At 38.4% G+C, this 21,281-nt stretch overlaps 1 protein-coding gene across 14 annotated transcripts in view; it reads right to left on the bottom strand.

The window, feature by feature from the left end:
• SOX6 (SRY-box transcription factor 6) overlaps window positions 1-21,281 on the bottom strand; it is a 381,215-nt gene that overhangs the window by 138,039 nt on the left and 221,895 nt on the right. For all 14 annotated transcript variants that reach the window (XM_067296074.1, XM_067296075.1, XM_067296072.1 and 11 more), the window contains 2 exons: window positions 13,235-13,407; window positions 9,529-9,597 (listed from right to left, as the gene is read on the bottom strand). In XM_067296074.1, the coding sequence (XP_067152175.1) occupies window positions 9,529-9,597; window positions 13,235-13,407 (242 nt within the window). The remainder of the gene's footprint in view (window positions 1-9,528; window positions 9,598-13,234; window positions 13,408-21,281) is intronic.

Below are 21,281 nucleotides of genomic sequence, written 5' to 3'. Positions count from 1 at the left end.
TGATCCTTCAGGTCAGAGTTTAGACCATCTGGTAAATTTAAGATTTTACTGTGAGATTTCAAAAAGTACTTTACAATTTATTTTCTAAATGCTTTTGGCCTTTTTATGTGGGGCTGCACTTCATCATTTTCCTCCAAATACCTGCTTCTGCAGACAGAAATTTTGACCTCTGATATCATCACATTCCAATCTCGCCTGTATACCTGAATATCTCCATAAATCAAGTCATTTCAATACTAACTTTTATGAACTATTTTCTTTATTCACTATCTCCTGATGAATGTGTTAAGTAGCAAAAAAATGTAATGCAAATCCTGATTGTTTTTCCCTCTTGGCCATCACATGGTTGTCAATCACAAGAATCATCACTGAAAAAGTAACTAATTAAAAATGAAAGGCCAATATCTTAGGCAGTTTCTGTGTCAGTCCTGGGATATGTTTCAATGTAATGCTGATGTGAGACCTGAAAAAGAGCTGGTGTGCCTAAAAGGTTGCCTGTTTTTTCCCACTACATCTATTTGTCTAATAAAACAAATCACTTCCCATAGCCCTGCGCCTCACTTATATCTTTGATGTCCCAATTACATTACTAATATTCTAAGTCCTATTTCATTCTTCATTTGAGCTCCCCAGTCACTTATGTGAGTAACACTTAGATATACAAGTTATCAAATCCTGGCTATGTAAGTATTACTCAAGCAAGTAAGACTTCACAGGACCAGCCCTGTTGGAAAGCTGCCAGTTGGCTGAACTTCTGCTCCCAGTTCTGCTCCCAGCTCCAAACTAACATTTTAGTTTGTGCACATGCCGCTTAGGAAGGAAACTGGCTTTCTGTGTGGGAGCAAATACTTCCCATTATGCAGCCTGATTTTGACCTGAACAGGTTAGACTGCAGCTTTGACGGCACAGCCTCACATAGGGGTTGATGCACACCTCCACTACCAGAGGATTAGCACCAGAAGGGTTCAGCGGGGCATTATCTCCACCACAGTCTTTGGGAGCCACCCAAGGGTGGAGGAATGAGCTAGCACAGAGGCTCCCATAGCCTGGCACTCCCACGCTGGCATACCAGCTTGGCTGGGCTGGGCAGCCCACCAGTGGAGAGTGATCCCTGAGCAGCAGTACAGGTGGGTAGCAGATAGTCACTTAATCCTTGGCTGTTGTTCAGAAGCATGTTATAATCCGCCCCTGAATGAATGAGGCTCCAATCTGAGGCCCTTATGCAAGCAAAGGCTGTAGAATGAAACTCTGGGCTCAAAAGAATCAATGAGATTTTAGCGCCTGGCTTTGACAGAGAAACAGCTGAGAAGAAGCCTTTAAGCCATTGGTGAGGTTGCAATACAACACTTCTAGCATGAAAGCAGCAGCAGCACTTGAACTGGGGAGTATGGATGCCTGTGCCTTCACTTCCAATTTTAAAACAGACGTGGGAGAGGGAAAGTGGGAAGGCAGCTACTATCATTTTCTGTCCCAACATGAGCCTGAGGAACAATGACATTTACTTTGGTTTAACTAATTTCCACACAACAGATCATGTTCGGCACCCGTGTGCCAAAGTCCTATTCTTCAAGTCTGTTGAAATATCACTTTCCGAAACATGTGTGCTAACATTTGGCCAACACCACAAGATCATTTTATTAACTTGTAGCTCATTTCATAGACTGCTGCTCACGTTGCTAACATATGCTATTCTACCATTTACTGCTCCGTAATTAGAGAAGTCATATGAAAGAGATACACAAGGTTTAATTTTTGCATTAAATACAATTTGTTTAGACTTGGGTAGGCGAAATAAAGCTATTTGAAAGAAAAAAAACATATAGTGAATTAGAAAACTGTAAGGAAGCTATTTTAACTCTTAAAAGGTCATATCAAAAATAAAAATACCCCCCTCCCCGACTCCATACAGTTTTACGGATTATGTTTGAGTCAAATCCAGAACTACTTTCTGTTTTGCCAGGATACATCTCATCTCCCAGGGCGGAGGGCCTCAGAGGCAGAGCAAATAGCTGGATCCTTATGAATGGGGGACAGAGGTGCGAGAACTGAACCTTAGGCAATAACACTGAAGGGGTGAGCCTTTAGCACAGCATGTTGTCTTCCTCTGGCCACCACGACACTGCCATTAAAAAGTATGTTCAGCAAGGAAGAGGCTGAATGAAGGACAGGGAGCACAGCTGGAGTATCCATTAAAGCAAGGGTCTACCAGTTCCTTCCCTGCAGCAGAAGGTGGGCCTGTGGCTGCAAGAAGTTTCACTTCAGGCCTTTAGCTGGAGAAAGGTCTGTGAAATAGCCATGGTCCTGCTCCTTGGGCAGCTGGGAAAGGGCAAGGATCCCACATCACTTCTCTTCCCACATTGCCAACAGAGAAAATTCCAAGCTAGCCAGCTGTAAGATGGCCTTTGGTGGAAAAAGCTGGCCGGCAATACAGCTTTTGGTTGTGTAATTATCAAAAAAGACTTTAGAACTCATTAATAAGCCACTATGTAATAATAAAATAAAATACGAAACATTTTACTTTGATGTTTAGTGTATTTGTCTTTCCTCCATTGGATCAGTTTCTGTTTTTGCTAACCAAGTTATGAGCTGGACAGAAGCTGTGATGCCACACCTACGGCAGAGCCCTGCAAATTTGAATCAATGATTTAGCAGCCAGCTACAGGCACATAATGGCAATTCTCTCTTCCATGGGGACAACTGCTCTGCAGAAGGAAGCTAGTCACAGATTTTTTAATACTGAACTGTAAAAACAAAACAAAACAAAAATGACAACAAAAAAAACCCCAATGACTGGGGAAACAATTCATGAACAACCTGGAATTTAAGGGAAATGTCTCTTCTCTACCGTAAATTAATAAGCTACAGCTATAGTTTATTAAGACACCACAATACTTTCCATTTTCAACTGCCATAATCTTGACTGTTTAAAAATTACTACAGTAGTTTTACCTATTCTTTAATCCAGAAATATCATTATTAAAATGTTTGATGCAGGCTGCAGTGCATCTATCATTACTTTTAAAAGTTAATTAGATTAGATAAAAGAAATAATTACATTTGCATTTTTATCCTGGTTTTAAACTTCCAAAGAAGATCACAACAATGTGCCTGCGGGCAATTAAAAACAGCATACAGCAGTGAAATATAAAGGCAAAAAAGGTCTGTTTTTCCTGGCTAATTCATGATTGAAGATACAATTACAAAATATTTTAAGGGTTTGCTGAAGCTGGGGGCTATTCCTAGACTTCTAAGCTTTGTTTATAACCCTCATTTTCTTTGAAGGGAGTATCTGATCTGCGAACACCCTGCCAATAGATGTATCAAATTGCTTTCAATGGCTTTATTTGGTCCTGTTCAGAGCTTGCTGGAAGGGGATTAGTTTCGTGATCAATAACAACAAAGAAGAAGGAGGAGGAGAAAGAGGAGGAGGAGGAGAAAGAGGAGGAGGAGGAGGAGGAGAAGAAGAGAGTGGTGAGGGGAGAATATTCCCTAGTGCCAGAACAGTAGCACTGCAATGACTTTTCACTTGTTAATGCTAAATACACTTTACAGACAGTGAGCTGGACTGACAATAACTAGATTCCAGCTTGTGCGTTTTCAGCAAGCTCACTGCTAGGAGGTTTAACCTGTCTCCCAAAGGCAATAAATGAAAGGTTCAGCTCTTAAAACTGGAGGTCAGTTACATACTTAATGATGAAGCATATCTTTAAATCTATTTCTACTATTATTATCCTAGCAAAAAATTAATTAACCAGGTCAGGGAGGCCATGAAGGCTAATGTGGAATGTAATTATTCCTGATCTTTAGACATGTACTTCACATAAAGAGATGGTCCTTATTCAGCTCACCAGGTACCTGAATTTTCGGTAGTTAATCATCGATAACAAGAGAGACTCATTGGTTCAGCCTCTTAAGTTTTAAGTATGATTCAAACAATTCATATTCAAGGACAGTTTAAATAATTGTAATTTTTACGTTACTATTCTTTTGTTTGTTTACTATCACAGTAATCATGCTCACTCATTTTGACTGAACTAGACAATGTAAGAGCATTGATATTAACCTATGGGGCATGAATGTGTACATTAAATTTAGAAAACAAATACTTTTAGGAATAAGTTCTAATGGCTGAATTAAAATAGAATACCTACAAGAGCAGAGAAAGCCAACTTTTTAATGCAATGGAAATTATACCTGATTCAAAGAGAAAGGGAAATGCTCTGCGATGGCATTTACCATAGTACAGACTAAAGGAATAAGGTGAAGGGAAATGGAGAAAGCAGTTTGGACTAGCTTTCACTGTGATAATCATCACAAGGTTCTTCAGAAAAGCTCAACAACCAGTGTCCCTTTTAAAACTTTCAGCCACAATTTAGGATTTGCCCTAATGAAGCCTACCCACCAGAGAAGCAAAGCCATAGGACTTTCCTCCTTTAAGCCCCTCCGCATGTAGAGAAATCCTGGAGGAAACGCTCCTGCCACCTTCCTCGGCAGAACGTGGCAGGTCACAAGCATTCGGCAAGCCTCACTGTGAGAACTGACTTCTGCCAAGGAGGCACTGAACTTGCAGGGACTTCAGGGCCTCAAGTGCTTTGCAAGGCTTGGACCATTAGACATATGCAAGCCCTTCATTCTTTAAATTTAGTCTTCTCTTTATGATGCACCGCCAAATTCTTCCTTTAAACATTTTTTTCCTCTTATCCCTAGGGTTTCCCTATCACAGCATAGACTGAGATGTCCGTGGAGTAGCCTCATTTTGTCTCTACTACTTTAAGAACACATTTCAAATAAAAAATGAAAGTTTCTTAACAAATCTGAATCAACCTGGAGCGTGATCTGATAGTCCTTACTTGCCCTGCTGTGCTTTCTCAACTTTATTTCCACTTAAAGGAATGATTTGTCTGCATACCTTGCAGAATGAAGATTATAGTTTGGCATAATAGATTTCATCTCATCTTTGCATTCTCCCCTACAGAAGAGCGTTTATCCTCTTCCCTAGGAGGAGTATGAACATTTGAGCTGAAAAGTAATAATAGACTGAAATTTTTCATTTCAGGTTCTCAAAATATTTTGTTTGGATTGAGGAACAGGAAACGATTTGCCAAATTTCAGATAGTTAATCAGAGACAGAACTGAGAATAACTCCAAACACTCCCTTTAGCCAACAGACAAAACTGCTCTTCCCCACCCTGAAAGCAACATTATCTTCACTTAGAAAACATGAGACAATTATGAAGAACGTTTAATGATCTCAATACTCTTCAAATACCTATGTTATTTTCACATGCTATGTTTCCTGATGGACTGCTGGCAAAGGTTTGGATGTCTAACAAGTCTGGAGCAAGGTGCTCCAGTAAATGGACTTTAAAGAAACTAAATGAAATAAGGTGTTTAAAATGGTAAATCAATAACACAGTATAAATCATAATGTAAATAATAAATACTAAATAATGTAAATTAACGCAGTGGGTATCCAGGGAATGATGTGTGTTTTAATAGTAGACTATTTCTACTTATATATATTGTTGACAGAAATCTTGTAAGCCTCATCTAATGTTATTTTTAATTGTTCAAAGGGATAGCTAAATTGGATGCACTTACTCATGAAAATCATTGTTTAAAAACTAACAGTGTACCTCAGAAGATCAGAGCGGTACACAGTGTGTCTCATATGATGATAACATTGCATCAGCAATGCCCTACTCCTGAATATTAGAGAACATACTGTACTCATTTCAAGTAGCTGTGCCATGAATAGGCCCATGTCCAGATGGAACTGGCACCTGTGCTACTCACATTTTATCATCTTTTCAAAAGGGGAGTGACAGGAAAGAGTACTATTGTTTTTCCGGGAAGAGTACTATTGTTTTTCCCTGTATATGAAGTATAGACAACAATCCCACGTAAGTGATCACGGTTTCCTGAAAAGGGTTGCACATGAGAATTTCTAAACTAACACACACTCTGGATAAAAGCAAGTATACTAGCGGGGCACAGCGTAGAATTCTACCAAGCCCAAAGAACTGAAGTGGGAATATAAAGTTTTATTAGAAAATTGTTTTTCCCCTCAAGCCACAGAGAGCGTGATTCACCTCATCTCACTTCAGATCTCTACACTATAGGCATCCACATCCTTTATAGTTAATGGAGAGAAACAGCCATTTTAGGCAACAATTCACCTGACATATTTTAAGTGTCTACTTTAGGACAAGATGAATTGCATCCTAAAACTATTCACACTCTGCTTCTCTCTTTCACTATAAAAACAATGTGGAAAATTAATTGAGCCACAGAGTCTATACTGTAGATACCTCCTTTTGATCTGATGAATTCCACCTCGAGTCACTAGTGTGACTTCATGGCAACTACTTCAAGCTCCGTGCCGAGGTTTCATCCAAAGACCCTGGGAAGGCACCAGGGAGAACCAGTGCAGCGTTGCATCGCTCAGCTGCCTGCATCTCACCTATAGCCCTCAGGGAGCTACAGGTCTCCACAAAATGCAACACTCGTAACCAATTCAACAGCAACAAGCCCCTTATAAACTGCCAAGGAGACCTAGCAACTAACTTCGATCACAAGCAAGCCCTGGCTAACAAACCTGCCACAAAATTAGTCAGAACAAATACACAAAGAACCACCACTTGGCTCATGAGCGAATGGACTATGTGAGCCGGTGTTTAGCCGAGGAAACAAACTGCTCCATAATCCTAACAAACGTTTCTTAGAAAGCTCCTTGTAAGACCAATATGTGTTTGATAAGGCAACTGCCCAACAGTCCTAGTGCTTCACAGTAGCACCCATGAGGTTCCTAAGGATGAGGAGAAGCCCACTACCAGTCTGGCCCACAAGCTGGCACAGAAAACATGCTGAAAGTCACTCCTGAGAGTCACTTGACACACACAAGTAAAACTTGTTCCATGTAAATATATATATATTCATATATATATAATATATAAACAATAAGTAAGGAGCCCAAACTACTAAGGAACTATGGAGTAAGAGTAGCTTATACTGGCAAAGATTTTAAAAGAAATGCATTTAGGGAAGGGTTACTGAGAAATAGTTTAACTCACATGAACAGAACTGTCATTTGCACCAGTTAAAACAGTTGTTTGAATATACATATAGGAAAGGACACAAAAGAAAACTTGTGAAGGGTTCAGCATTACGCAAGAGGAAACTTGGGAATGAACAAGAAAATGAACCTACAGACTGTTCTAGCACAGCATTTCCCTGGACTCAGCGGAAGGGTAAATCTTCACCATTCTCAGTGGAGTACTATGGATATTGGGCCACTAACAGAAAGGCAACAGAAACTATGCTCTTTTTTTAGAAAGTCCTTCCTTTGAGGCAATACATTCAAGTTACAGCAAAATCCTTTGAGGGAGAGAGATTTTTACTATTTTATTGCTTCAGCACAAGTTTAGAACTGACCCTTAAAAACTGGAAGGCAATCAGGATAGGAGTTTATTCCCATGAAAGAAGAGATGAGACTGGGAACACCAGGAAAGCTCCTGGAAAGCAATGAGTGTTATACGAGTCACTGTTTCTTCACATTGCCTCAAACTGACACACCATAAAGAAGATTTTATAGTGACTCTCCAGGAAACTGGTGGATTTCTAATTGCCATAAAGAGGGCAGCAACTGGTATTCACGTAACATTCGTTTCATGGAGTCATAAGTTGAGAGCCTTGTGTGCACTTTCTTCTTAGAGAAATCTCTTTGAAGCCTAAATCTTTCCTTACAATAAGAAGATAATAATAGCACAAAAAAGAACTTCAGATTTTTGCCTTTCTGTAGGCTTTTGGCTCTTGTAGTTAATCAAAGCCAGCAACTGTAAAAATAAAGTTTCTGAAATTATGACATGATAATATAAACCATTACACCTGAAAAAGATTATGTGGAGTGCTATAAAATATGATCAAAAAAATTTCCCCAAATTAAAATTTATATATGTCACTTCAAACTTTTGGTGATTTCCAACATCCTAGGGCTCCTATGGCATCTTTCTGATTGACACTTGGCTCACAAGGCTCTTGGTACCAGTTGGAGATGTATAGGAGAAATTAATAAGACTTAGATGACTTCTAGACACCCCCCCAAAAAAAGGCAAACCAAAATGTGCAGTGCCTTTAAATTTGTTACTACAGAGCAGGATACTTCCCAGTAAAACATAACCACACTCTCCAAACAGATACAAAAATGACCTGGTTATGATTCCTCTTTTTGTGTCCTAATTTTTAAAGGAATTAAAAAAAATTAAAAATATTACTCATGTAAATTACTCTCTTTTTGTTCAACAGATTCAGCTATGTTTTCTTCTTTGCTCTAATGCCAAGTAAAGATTTTTTTATATGCAGTAAAATGATTCATTGTTTTCGGAAGCCAGATTTGCAAATAACGCCTAGAGGAGAAGGTGATGCATTTTTCACTTTCACTGCTGCTTCATATCTTCCATCCCTTATGTACCCCTAACATGAACATGCAGCCTTCTTCTCAAAACTGCAGTCTTCCAATAGGCGATGACAATAATGATGCTTTAAATTCAGTCATGTCTCTCAGCCCAGGTATCAGCACATTTATAAATGTTAATTAAACCCATTAAAGTCCAAGTGAAACTGCATTATAAAATTTGCAAAAGTATTTACAAGCACATTGGGTTTGGGATGAGGAAAGGAAAGGCTTCACTTTTGGCATATAACAACATGGCAACCAGCTGATTAGGGGGAAAACAGATCATCCAACCTTATAAGAAATGACTGGCAGCACAATCAGCTATCAAACCAGAATGAAATATTTAAATCAAAGAACAGGCCCATGGAAATGCTTTCAAGCAAAATGGGAAGCAGAAAAGGTAATACAGTCACATGTCAGCAATGCCTGTACACACATCACTCTCCACCTGCATATATACTTGAGAAACGGTTTATTTGCACAAAATTAAAACAGGCTCTAAGTAGGGGCACAGACAACCAAATGCTTCCAGAATGCTCCCGAATCTGTGAAGGTATAATTACTCAAAAGGAACATGGCATACGTATACCTGTAGGTCACTGAGCATCAGTAGACCGGTGCCCGGGACTTAGAGCTGTTTCAATGTCTATTGTCCTATTCTATAGCTGTTTGCTTTAGTTAATGAAATTGAAAACATTCCCTGTGCTTTCCATAATAAGTTTTTCCTTACAAAGCCAATTTTGCCTTTGTAGAATAAGGAAATCTATAAACAATAATTGAAACTCTGCTTTTACTTCATAGAATATAAATCAAATTGATTGCAGATTCCGGAGTTAAATGGTAAGACTTAAGAGATAATTCATAACTTTCAGAAAAAAATGTTTCTTATTAAATAAAAGCTCTTTCCACCAAAAAGATGTTTGACAATAATTTTCAAAGGCACAAAGACTCTCCATAAAGAGCATCTTTACTGAGGCTTATTAGTAAAGCATGTGGCTGCTTTATTTTAGATCCTTCCCCCTCCATAAATGGAATTTAAGTATAATCAGAAGAGAGCAATAAAACACACTGACCTGAATTTGCTGCTGCAGTAGATTGATTTTGTGCTGCTGTTGCAGAAGTTGCTGCTGTTGTCTTGCAATCTATTAGAAATAAAATTTCCATTAAATTAAAACAGTAATATTGATACTTCAATATTATTGAGTGAAAACTTCTTATTAGTTATTCTTTATTATATGTTTATTGAGCATCATTTTTTTTTAAAAATGACTGTTTTAGAGGTAACTGTACACATGATGTAAACATGATACAACAAATGAAAACAATGATGTAAACATGATGTAAACAAATGCAATATGCAAATGTAGCTATCCAGTAAGAAATATGTATTTTAAGCACATAGGCCTCAACTCAGCAAAGCACAGAAACATAGGCTTAGCTGTGTGCATGTGAATAATCTCATCACTATTCAACAGAGCATTTAAGCCTGTGGTGAACTTTGACTATGATGCATTACTGCTAGCTACAACAGGAATGAAACACATGCTTAAAATTAAGTGCTTTGCTGAATGGGGATGGGATTACTCAGGTGCTTAAGGTTAAACACACATTTTCCTGCTTTGCCGATCTGGAGCCTTAGCTAGTATTTATAGATGTTTCACTATTCAGTGCAAGCTCTTAGGGCAAGCTTCTCTAACTTCATTCACAATGAGCAGTACATTACTTCTCCTGCAAGTCTCAAAATCTTCCTTGGAACTACTCAAGGCAGCGGAGTCTTACTCTGTGTCAAAGACAGCAGTACTTGATGCTCAGTAACTCATCCTCAACGTAATCCTGTCAAATGCATAGATATTCTTATTTTCCTTTTATCGAGTCAGTCAGGGATCTGAAAAGGCAAAGGTTTAATATATCTCTCCTCTAACACGTGTGGAAGGAAGCGAAGGCGCAGGGCAGAGGCAGGACAGAGAGACTAACATGGGAGACGCTCCTGCCAGGCTCCTCCATTCCTGCACAGCCTCCAGAAGCGGCACTTGGGAGCAGAGGGGAAGAGGCTCCTTCTCCCAGGCTGCAGAGCCGCTCGTGCTTGCAGTAACACCGACGCTGTAACAGGGAAGGAGCTGCGGGAGCCGGCTGAACAACTGGAGCCCTGCTTTCGAAGGCTGACTGCTCAGCAGACTGAAACAAGGATTAGATTTGTGTTTCCCAGAAACCCCAGCTCAGCAGTTTTGCTACCTTCATTTCTCAAGTATAATTTCCCCTCCTATAAATATTTATTGAGAGCAGAGAAACCACATAAAACAGCATGAAGTTGGTGACAAAGGTAGTCTGGTCACTTGAGTCCATCGTTTCAGTCCTGGCAATAACCCTCCTTATCTCCTTCCCTTTCCTCTTCCTAGCATGTGTGCACGTTCATGCTCTCTCACTCTCTGATGAAATATATAGTTTAATGATATATTAAGTGCATATATTTTAATTTTGAGAAAGCTAAGTAAAAAGTTTCTTAAAGAAATTACAGTAAATGTAGCAAGGTTGATTTGGAAATAAACAATCACATAGCCTTAGTGCAAACTGTTCAGATAAAGCACCTCATAAGGAATCTGCAGGTACATATTAGCAGCTTGTAATCGTGCACACATAGAGATCAAGTTTGTTATTTCCTTAATCTCTCACACTTTGTTGCCTGGAAATAGTTCTGGGTCTTTTTTTTTCCACAGCTACAATTAAAATTCACTTTTGTGTGGGGGATCAACACAAAATCCATACATATTTTAAGCCTTACATATGGCCTCAAAGAAACAAACTGATCTCCATGTGTTACTGGGGCTGGGATCAGAGCAAAGTACTGCTCAGAAAAGGAATCAAGCCACTACCAGAGCCTGCTACACTGATGCCCATAGTAGGCATCAAACACCCTTTATAAGCCTGGTGTTCAAATATTTCTGGACAAATCTCCCAGTAAAATGGATTACAGCATGGTGAATGAAGACTGAGAATCAGGCCCTAGTCTGCTAATGAAAAAGCTGGCTCGAGCGGGGCTGCCTCTGTGACTAGGCAATATAGGGGCAGCTCCTGGGAACTCGGGGCTTCTAGTAATTATCGTCAGATCTGTGGCCGGCAGCAGCACCTATGCTTGGAAAAGCAACTGTAAGGTAACTCTGCTACAGAAACACCTGTATGAGTGCTTGAGTACTGCTTTTATGTATGTTAATTAGTAACATAGTGAGTGCGCTATTCCATCTTAGGACTGTAGTGCCTGTCACTAAAGATAAGTTCTGGCAGGTTTCTGTCCATGTTGCCCCTGCTGCTTATATCTCAGGGAAGGTAATTGAAAAATAATTGTGACATTCAGCTTCAGAAAGGAATTACTTGTAATTACACGTTGAAACCAGACACCAAATGGAACTGCATCATGATCATTCTTTCTGACAGTTGCATGTTTTTTCACAGATATACAGTATCCTAATTTGAGAGTTGTTTGGAGCTGCTGGTGACCTGGCTGCTACTTTGCATACTAAGTCAGAGTCAAGGCAATGGTGAGATCTCTGTTTACTTTGTGTGAGTAAAGACACTGATCTGCTCGAGTTTGGATTGCTGGTCAACAGTTTTTTGTAACCATTTGTACAATATAATAGCATTTGAACATTCATTTCCGAATGAAAACCAGAAACATACCACTAGACATCTAATGTCAATGATTCCTCTTAGATTGAACTGTACTGTGTTAGAAAATGTATCCAATACACTGCAATGCAATTACTAAAGCATAGTCTAGATGTATAGGCTTGACAAAGTAAAGCAGGGTACACAAGCACCATGTGGCTCAAATTCTGAATTTTATTTGCCTATCGGTTGAGCTACATGCTTGCTTCATTGAGCATGACAACCTAGTTTTAAGTGTCATTTAATTTTCATTTTGAAATATAATTACAAAGTGTTCACTGTAAGATATCACTCGTCTGCAAATGTGTCAAGATTAATTTGTGCTAGCTTATTCACAAGTGTCAATAGTTAATTACTGTGTCATCTCTGGATGGCTAAATGACATTCTAACTTCTGATTTTTTACAGTGTTCCTTTATGTTATTTTCCATTAGGGGATGAGTCCGTATTCCTACATGTGGGCAAATACTCAAGCACATAAAATACCAGACGTCACAACTCATTAAAATCAACAGAGCATATATTGCTGTATATATCCTATAAAATACATTTAACTGAAAAGATAATTCTAGTAATAATGTCAGATTCCTAAAAACTGCACATTAATTTGGATCTGTCTGATCTAATGCCTGGGGGACTACTGTATGGGATCACTGCTGTCACACTTTTGTACAAAGAGAAAAGAACAGCTCTTTGGACAACTGGTCTTTTAAAATAAGGTTTGTTTGTTTGTTTTTGGGAGGGGGGGTTAAGATATTTGAAGGTTTGGGAGTTGTTTAGGGTTTTCTATTCAATCATTTTCTTGTCAAAAAGAGGAAGAGTTAAATAATGCTTATACTCGGGCTTATTGGTAACTCCCGAAATTGCATCTCAGTGCAAGCAGCAGGAACTGCAAAATCTACCAAATGAAATCACAGTAGCAAAGAAATTATTTGAATTTCCACACCCACTTTTCTCTCAGGGTTCTATAATATTTTTCTCCTTATGTTAAAAAAAGCAGTTTCTGAAGATATTTAAGCTCTTTTAACAAAAAAGACGAAAGGAAGCACCAAGCAGAACAATGTTTATGATAAGCATTCTGCATGAAACGTTTTCACAGGTTTCTTTCCGGAAGCCTCACCTGTTCTTGCTGTTGGCGAGCAAGGTCCATTTGCTGCCGTTGTTTTTCAATTTGTGAAGCTGCCAGCTTTTTCTGCTCATCGTGGGCAGCCAGGAGCTGCTCCCGTAAGCTGATCAGCTGCGTGATCATGGTAGAGAGCTGTCGCTCTTTTTCTGCCAGGCTTTCTGGTGTACCTAAATGTGCAGGAAAGATGTACTGTAAACATGAGATAGACAATAGTTACCTAACAATATTCACAAAAAACTGGCAGAAGCACCAACATGCTTATTTCAAGTGGCAGCTTGAATATACATTTTTCTAACAAATCCCAAAACATTTTAGCACATAACTTTGCCTGTGCTCTAAGCAGTAGAGCCCATAAAAAAATTGAAGCAGAAGAGAGACTGATATAGAGTATTTCTTTTTTCTGACGGGAGTAATTAACGATGCACTTTGTACAAATCCCTGTATCTTTTCCATCTAAACCTGCCCAGTGTGATTAATACATTCTGTATTACTGTTCACAGTTTATTAAACATAGTTTTCTTTCACTTATATATTGTGTTGTTTTTTAAAAATATGTAAAAATGTTAAAATACATATAAAAAGACACTGTTCAGTGAAAAAAGCAGTTTAATAGTTTATTGATCATTTCTCTAAAATACCCATGTATATGGTGGGTCATTTGGTTATGGAATATGTATTAAAAATGAGCTATACTTGCAAGAGAAATTGCTAACCTGAGAAAATGGCTTAAAAATTTTCATTTAACTTTCAAAGTCTGCTCTATAGAGAGTACTTAATTAATACAAAACTACGGTACATTTATTCTTTGCACTAATGATGCTTAACAGTCTGTTTATGGGTAAATTGCATGGGTCTCCTAAGTAAAAAGTACAGGGTCCTTTTGCAAATCCATCCAAAAACATTCTGTCTTATGTACAAACATATTAATCTGTCACAAGGAGCAATGTCGGCTCCTGTATTTGAACCACACAGTGTTTTTGCCCACGTAAGCATCGCAGACCCACAGTACTATAACAGGGTAAGGCAGCAGTTCAGGAATACGGGAAGAGCACCTGAAAGAGGTTTCCAGTTGGACATGGGATAAATGAACCAATTGTATCTTGTACAGACGAACTGAGAGCTAGAGAGGAAGCCAGCCAAATCAAGACCTAGTCAAGCCTGTTACCTGCCCCAATGATAAGAGAAGTGACATAAGAAGATAGAGGGTATTAGCGCCCTTCTTTTCCTCCATTCACAATAGAGGACTGGGACAAAGAAGTCACAGGACTTTTTGAAGAGGAGAAGAATGTGTGAGGAACAGGACCTGGGAGGGAATGGAGAAATTGTCACCAAAATTATGACTCCACCTTCTTCCCAGGGGTAAGATGGGTATCTTCTAGGGAAGAGAAGAAAGAGGTTGACAGGTTTCATAAAGAGAGGGAAACAAAACAGACCTCTGCCACGCAGGTCACAAACTCAAGATGCTCTACTACTTACACCATGCTATGATGGAACCAATATTATTCTTAAACAGACATTCATTTGCAAAAGTGGCATACAAGAAAACTTCTATGTCTACATTTACTTTCTATGCAAAGAGAAACTGCACGGCTTAAGTTATTCACTCTAAACAAAGCAAACCTCCAGAAACAAAACATAACCCTTCTTTTGAACATTTCTTAATTGCATTTTACAACGTAATGAAAGTATTAAGATTATTTAATTTCTTAGACTCTATTAATTATCTTAGTTTCAAAACAGTCTGCACAAACTGATGTTTGAGTACCCCGTAGCGACAAATCCTAACTCAGTATACATGTGACACAGGCCTCTGTTTGACAAGGAACAGGAATAACTTCTCAAGTCTTAGTGGAAATTTTAGAAATGGTTAGAAAATTCCTCAGTCACTAAAAGTATGTTTGATGCATGAAGTTAAAGCCAAAGGACACTCAACTATTTAAACTAACTTATTGCAAAACCTCTGTGTGTTACGAGCAATTAAAAGAATAGAACAGAGTTCTCTGCAAAAGCTGTTTCAAAAAAAAAAGGGGGGGGGGGTTGAAGGTAAGCCTAGGCATGTAGGTAGCCAGGGGAAGGTGCTGCCTTCTCTCTGCCTTGCCAGGATCCATTAGCCTGTGCTGAACTCTATGCTGTTGACATCAGTCCAATTTTCTATGACTTCAAAATAGAATTACCTTAACCCTCTTAAACTCAAACATGATAAAGTTTTGAAAATTTTGCACCATGGATCAAGGGTTATTTAGGTGCTTTTGAGTATGTTATCATATACTAAAATTTATTTTCACAGATAAAAGATTGTAGTAGCAAAGAAAAACGCACCGACACGCCCACCATATCTAGGAAACATCAGTTATTCCCCCTATTTTGGAAAGCCAATGGGAAGCAACCTGCTGCCTCGGATGATACTTATTGCCATTCACTGCCACCTGGGAAACCATAGCTTGAGACTTTCACATCTGTCAAGCAGCTTCGGAGTTGTGATGCAGGCTCAGATCTTAGAGTCATAAAATATTTTATACACCCAAGGCAGATATCAGTCTCCTGCTCTGTTTTCATATTATCCTATACACTTTGTATTTGCTTGATAACATGGATAGAAAGCTATCATAAAGGATGCCTTCTAAGGCTATGAAATTTGATTATTTTGTTATGATTAGTTAGAATTGTTCAGTAAAGTTGCAGCAAATACATAAGATCACTTCTTTTTCTTTTTTTAAATTTTATATAGTAGCAGGCATAAGTAACTGTTCTTATTCAGGAACTTAGAGTAATTGGGTTTGGGTCCCCCCCGCCTCCCCAAGAGAAACACATCTAAAATGAACAACCCCATTTAAAGTACTCTACTCTTTAATTTGTTCTGTGCCATGTAACCCAACAACAGGATTAGAACTGATGACCACAAAATGTACGCTGTGCTCCTGGAAAATAATGAGACCTCCATGAAGCTGCAAGACACCTAAATGAACACTGCTCAAGACACGAAAAAGCATAAGATGCAGAATGTTGTTGCATGAACAGTGTGTGGGGAGGTATAATTTAATTTTAGAGTGGAAAATCCCAACCATTATTTTACAGTTTAAATACCAATAAAAGACAACTTGCTCAGAATGCAGACCAGATTGAGCTGATCTGGCTGGGCCAAGAGAGGTCATCAGTAGCTGTGTGCCATCATCATCTGTTTTGCATCCACTTACTGCAGCAAGCAATGAGATTCCTGAAATCATTACCAGTAAATAAACTCTTCTGCTGACTAAAAGATATATATAACTAAAATAAAAATATAGCTGTCTGTAAAATGTATTTGCCATAAAAACAGATAAAACAAAAAGCTTAGTAAAAAATATACAGTAAATATGCCAGCTTCCATAAAATATTATATATCGCAGCTCTCTTTCTCTGTTCTAATCTTATTCTCTTACTCCAAAGACAGCAGTGCATTTTTTTTCCATGGGGTCTTCCTTATCCCCAAAACACATCTGTCTTGAGTTTCTCTCAGATTTGTCAGGTGGATCAGTGCTCCCCAGGGCCTGCTCCATCTGAAGTATTTTAATTTGACTAAACACCTGATTTATTTTATCTCTCCGATGAGAAAGGCAGTTTGTCTTAATAGAGCCTGTCAGCCTACAGTCCCATTCACAGCAATTTACAGGCAGCCAGGGATGCTGGAAAAGAAGAGTGCTGTGATTCTGTATTTTATCCTCCTCCAGAAAGCACCTAAAAGCAGCTATTCACTGCTATTGCATGTGGCATTTTAGGACTGAATTAGCTTTTTATTCAAGTAACTACACTTGTTGTGAATAGCTTATCTGTAAAATTGCTACATTCACTACTGATTTTATTAACCTTTGGCTCTATCACAAAATGGTCTTCAGTTAGGAACGACTTTTAAAATTGACACATTTTTCTTAGGGGCCTTTATTTTAGTGACTTCAGATATTCTGAATTTGATCCATTGACTCCCTTTACTAGCAGTATTTAAAATTTTTAGTGTTGATGGGAAGTCAATAGTGTTTAAGGACTTCTTAAAAAATGAAAATGGAACCATTATTCTCATAAAAAGTTCAGAAAAAACAGTTGCTATTTGTAATAGTCCTTAGGATATATATTCTTGCTTTTGTGCTTATAATCATAAACTGGAAAATAATCTTGATAATACCAACACTTTATTTTTTCTTTGTGTTTATTGTTTTACTTCTTCTCTTGATTTGAGCACAAATTGAGGTAAAATGGTCAAACTGAACAGAACCAATGCATCAAAGACAACTGTTGAGAAAGGCTGGTCACAGGTCAATCTAACCAGGAGCGAGAAAATAAAACAGAGCTATAAATCTACTCAAAAAGAGAGAAGAGATCAACTAAACTCTACTTGTGAACCAAGATTACATTTAGACAGAATTCTGTTTATGGCAAAAACCTATTTTTAAAACATCACACAATTAAAATACCACCCAATTTCTGGTACACAAATTAATAGGAAGATCGTCATATTTCTTGCAGTAAAATGCATTTTTAAAAAATCACAAAAATCACATCCTGTACTTTTATTTGCCTAGATTTAAGTGTTTCAAAAAAGATTAAAAATCTAGTATCCTGTAACTACAGATACAGAATATAACTATACTTCCTAAATAAATCTCTTTTTTACCATCTTACAACACTTTCATTATCTCTGTTCCTTCTATTACCTCTTAATGTATATTCAGTCTATATACAGATGTATCTGCACGTCAACATAAGAGGCTATTCAATGTTAAATTTGGAACTGCCCTTGTGGCAAGTTGTCATGATACAGAGACAGAGTAATAACTTCTGGTAACAGAAAAAATAAGCAGGAATAACAAACAATAGATTTCTCAACCTACACGGTATAATTTAAACCAATCTCTTTGACACTCAACAAAAGAAAGCAAGCTAAAATCACATATTCTATCAAGTTAATAGAAGGCAAAAGAATAGTGTCACAACTAAAGTTTAAAGGCCTGATCTGAAGCTTGCTGAAGTGGGCTTCTTGGCCGTGACACTAAAGTGCTGCAAGTCCTTGAATGTGCTTGCCTTAGGCTCCCCACATGTACACGAAGGGTGCTGCCAGGACAAAGTAGCCTCAGACCTAAGCCAGGGCAGGTTTATATAAGATAGGCAGAAATATTAGTCAAGTCAGTTGACTTCTTGACTAACATTTCTACCTATCTTATATAATGAGTTTTTGAAGAAACTATGAAATAGAATGTTATAAAAAAAACTATTTCTCCATAGCAGTTTTTATGCCCAGTTAGTTAATGCTTCTGAAGTGCTTGGAGATCTTTGCATGAGTATCTACACAGCTGCAAAGTATTATCAGTTCTCTTGAATTCTGTGATAAGCGTAAAGCATTAAAAATATCATCCTTGTTTACATACCGCATCTGAACTAACTTTTGTCCTGTACATCTACAGGAAATACAAATTAATACACCACAAATGATTATTCTTGTTGTGTTTTAGAACAAACAGGTAGTGTGAATTTTATGAAAGCAAGAGACAGAAATGTAAGAAAGAAGACTTTGCCAGAAGCTAAGAAGGGCTTTAAATCACATAACTGCAGTTCCAGTGTATCATCAATGACAGCAATTCAACCAACAATCAAAAACGATTTGAATCAAGTAATTTCAGCATTAAAAAAAAAAAGTATTTATAAATCAATTCCTCTGTCAGTTGTTTTATTTTTAATGGACATTGTTTGAGAAGAAAGCAAAAACACAATGCTAGACATCAAAGAAAGTGTATTTGATCTTAGCTGCCCAGAGATAACCTGGTTAAACCATTCTGTCTAACACAGCAGTCACAGCACACATCAGATAGGCTGTGATGTCTTTACTTCACAGGCTCTGTCCAGCGCTTAGCATTTACCCTTTTTTGATTGGGTCACCTTTTAAATGCCACAAAATAGGGCAGCAAAAGTCAACAAAAATAAACAGGGAAAACAGAAGAAAGTAACAATCTAATGGAAGGCCTTGGGAGATAAAAGTCACTTTGTGACGGCTGCCTGAGTAAGGAGCTCCCTTCCCAGTGCAATAGCATCTAATTTGAGTTCTAACTCCAACAGCAGTTTAGAAAGCTTTCCACTCTAAAGGGCCCCAAGTGCACCATAAAGATAAAGCATCTCAGTAGAAAACAACCACAAAGACCTCTATTATCTTATCAGTCTTTGGTTACAACAGCTGAACCAATATGACTAAGTTCTGAATGACTTTTTTTCCCCTTCTTTTTATAACACTAGAATACTGGAATTTCTTTATTTCATGATCAGTTAGCAATTGTTGATGTTCCCATATGCTACTGTCCAGTCCTTAGTCAATAAAAAAGTTTTATAAATGCTTCCATTGTACTTTGTAGCATCTTAGTGCAGAAGGCTGCCCAGTAAACATGTCTAGCATGCAAATCACAGCAGACAGCTTCTCTAGTGAAGGTGTGAGATTCCCCCTCCCTTTATGTCTCAAAACAGTTCTGTGTTTTAAGTTTTCAGCAAGAAAAAATAATATCCCATGTACATAGGCAATAATGGGAATTAATATTAGCAACTATCGAAAACATTTGGTAGAGCAAAATCGTTTTGTCAGATTCAGAAAGCCAGAAAATGGCTTAAGTTACCTCTGCTTATGACAAGGATAAAAATGCTTGACTGATGATCTGCAGGATTCTTCCTAGTTTCAAATACACCAAACCTCAGCTGCTTAAGCCATTTCTTAGACATCAGCAATCAGAAAACAATGTGATTTGCACAACAGGGAAGTTTCAATATAATCCACAACTCATCATGGGTCAGACTATCTTTTCTAGACTAGCAATAAAATTGCAGGTAGTAGAGTGAGGATAATATGATTTCAGCAAGGTCCTTACGACCCTTCATTTTCCCATGTCAGTATGCCGAGGTATAGGTGAGGGAGTGGGTAGGGCCAACACTGTGACCACAGGGCTAGCTGCACCCCCGTCACCACAGTCATCTCTCTGGCTCTGTGTAAACTCATCTGCAGGTGAGTCACGCAGCAAACTTCAGGGTCCTGGACCCACCATCCTTTAGTTTGGATCACACTCCAGCTTTCAGCCAGCCCACACATCCATGCTTCCTAACCATGGAAGAAAGTACACATGCAGAAGAGCCAATGCCCCTCCAGGTCTCTTCCTGACAACGAGTTGGGCTAGAGACAGGACATGAATGTGCACGCCTGGGCCTAAGTGCCCTCACAAGTCCCCTCTTCAACACTGCAGCCCTGAGTGTTCATGCTCCAGTGTACCCTATTTGACCACCTAACGTGTTGGCTGTTTTTGCCTTCAGGGATTCTTCTCAAAAGGATTTGAAGGATCTATTCCTTCTTCAAACTGCTTAAATCACAGAATTGTTTATTCTGCATTAAGAACAAATAACCCACAGAAATATATATAGTAATCCAGTTGGCTATTTTTCCTAAAGATCTGGCATTGCCTGCTGGCAACCCAGGCAGGCTTACCTGCTTTAGGATGTCTCAGCAAATGCTTATACCTCAGCTTTGCTCCTGCAAATAACCAACCTCATTGTCCTGAGACAAAGTTTCTTTGGCCTTTAATACTTCTTTTGATTTGCTGGCCTTCTGTTTTGACATTGTTTCTTAGCAATTCTCAAGTGTTTCCTGAGGAATATCTCATATTGAGAGGTTTTCCTGCTTGAGCCTTTTGCACAACAGTTCTAATCAACTAAACCAATACATTCAAGAGAAAACATTGCAGTGACCAGGTCAACATACAACATTCATAAATTATTACCAAACACCTCCAAAACTGCCAAAGAAAGTAACCTCAGCTAGGTATAGGACTGGATTGCAGAAGTAGTTCCTGGTCTATTCATGGGCAGCACAATGATACATTGTCCCATTTTGGGGGATGTGGTAAATCCACAGTTGAGTCCTCAAATGGAATCGACTGCAGGAACATAAGAAAGAATATCATGTTAGCCAGTGCTTCAGCCTCCCCCTCCTCCAAACTAGCTCTGAGGGAAACAGAATAATTTTAAGAAATCTAGTGGAGTTCTT

This window comes from Apteryx mantelli, chromosome 4 (genome assembly GCF_036417845.1).
Source record: "Apteryx mantelli isolate bAptMan1 chromosome 4, bAptMan1.hap1, whole genome shotgun sequence".
Classification (NCBI taxonomy): domain Eukaryota; kingdom Metazoa; phylum Chordata; class Aves; order Apterygiformes; family Apterygidae; genus Apteryx; species Apteryx mantelli.
The sequence above is the reverse complement of the archived record's forward strand: the minus strand, read 5'-3'. Positions and strand labels throughout refer to the sequence as shown.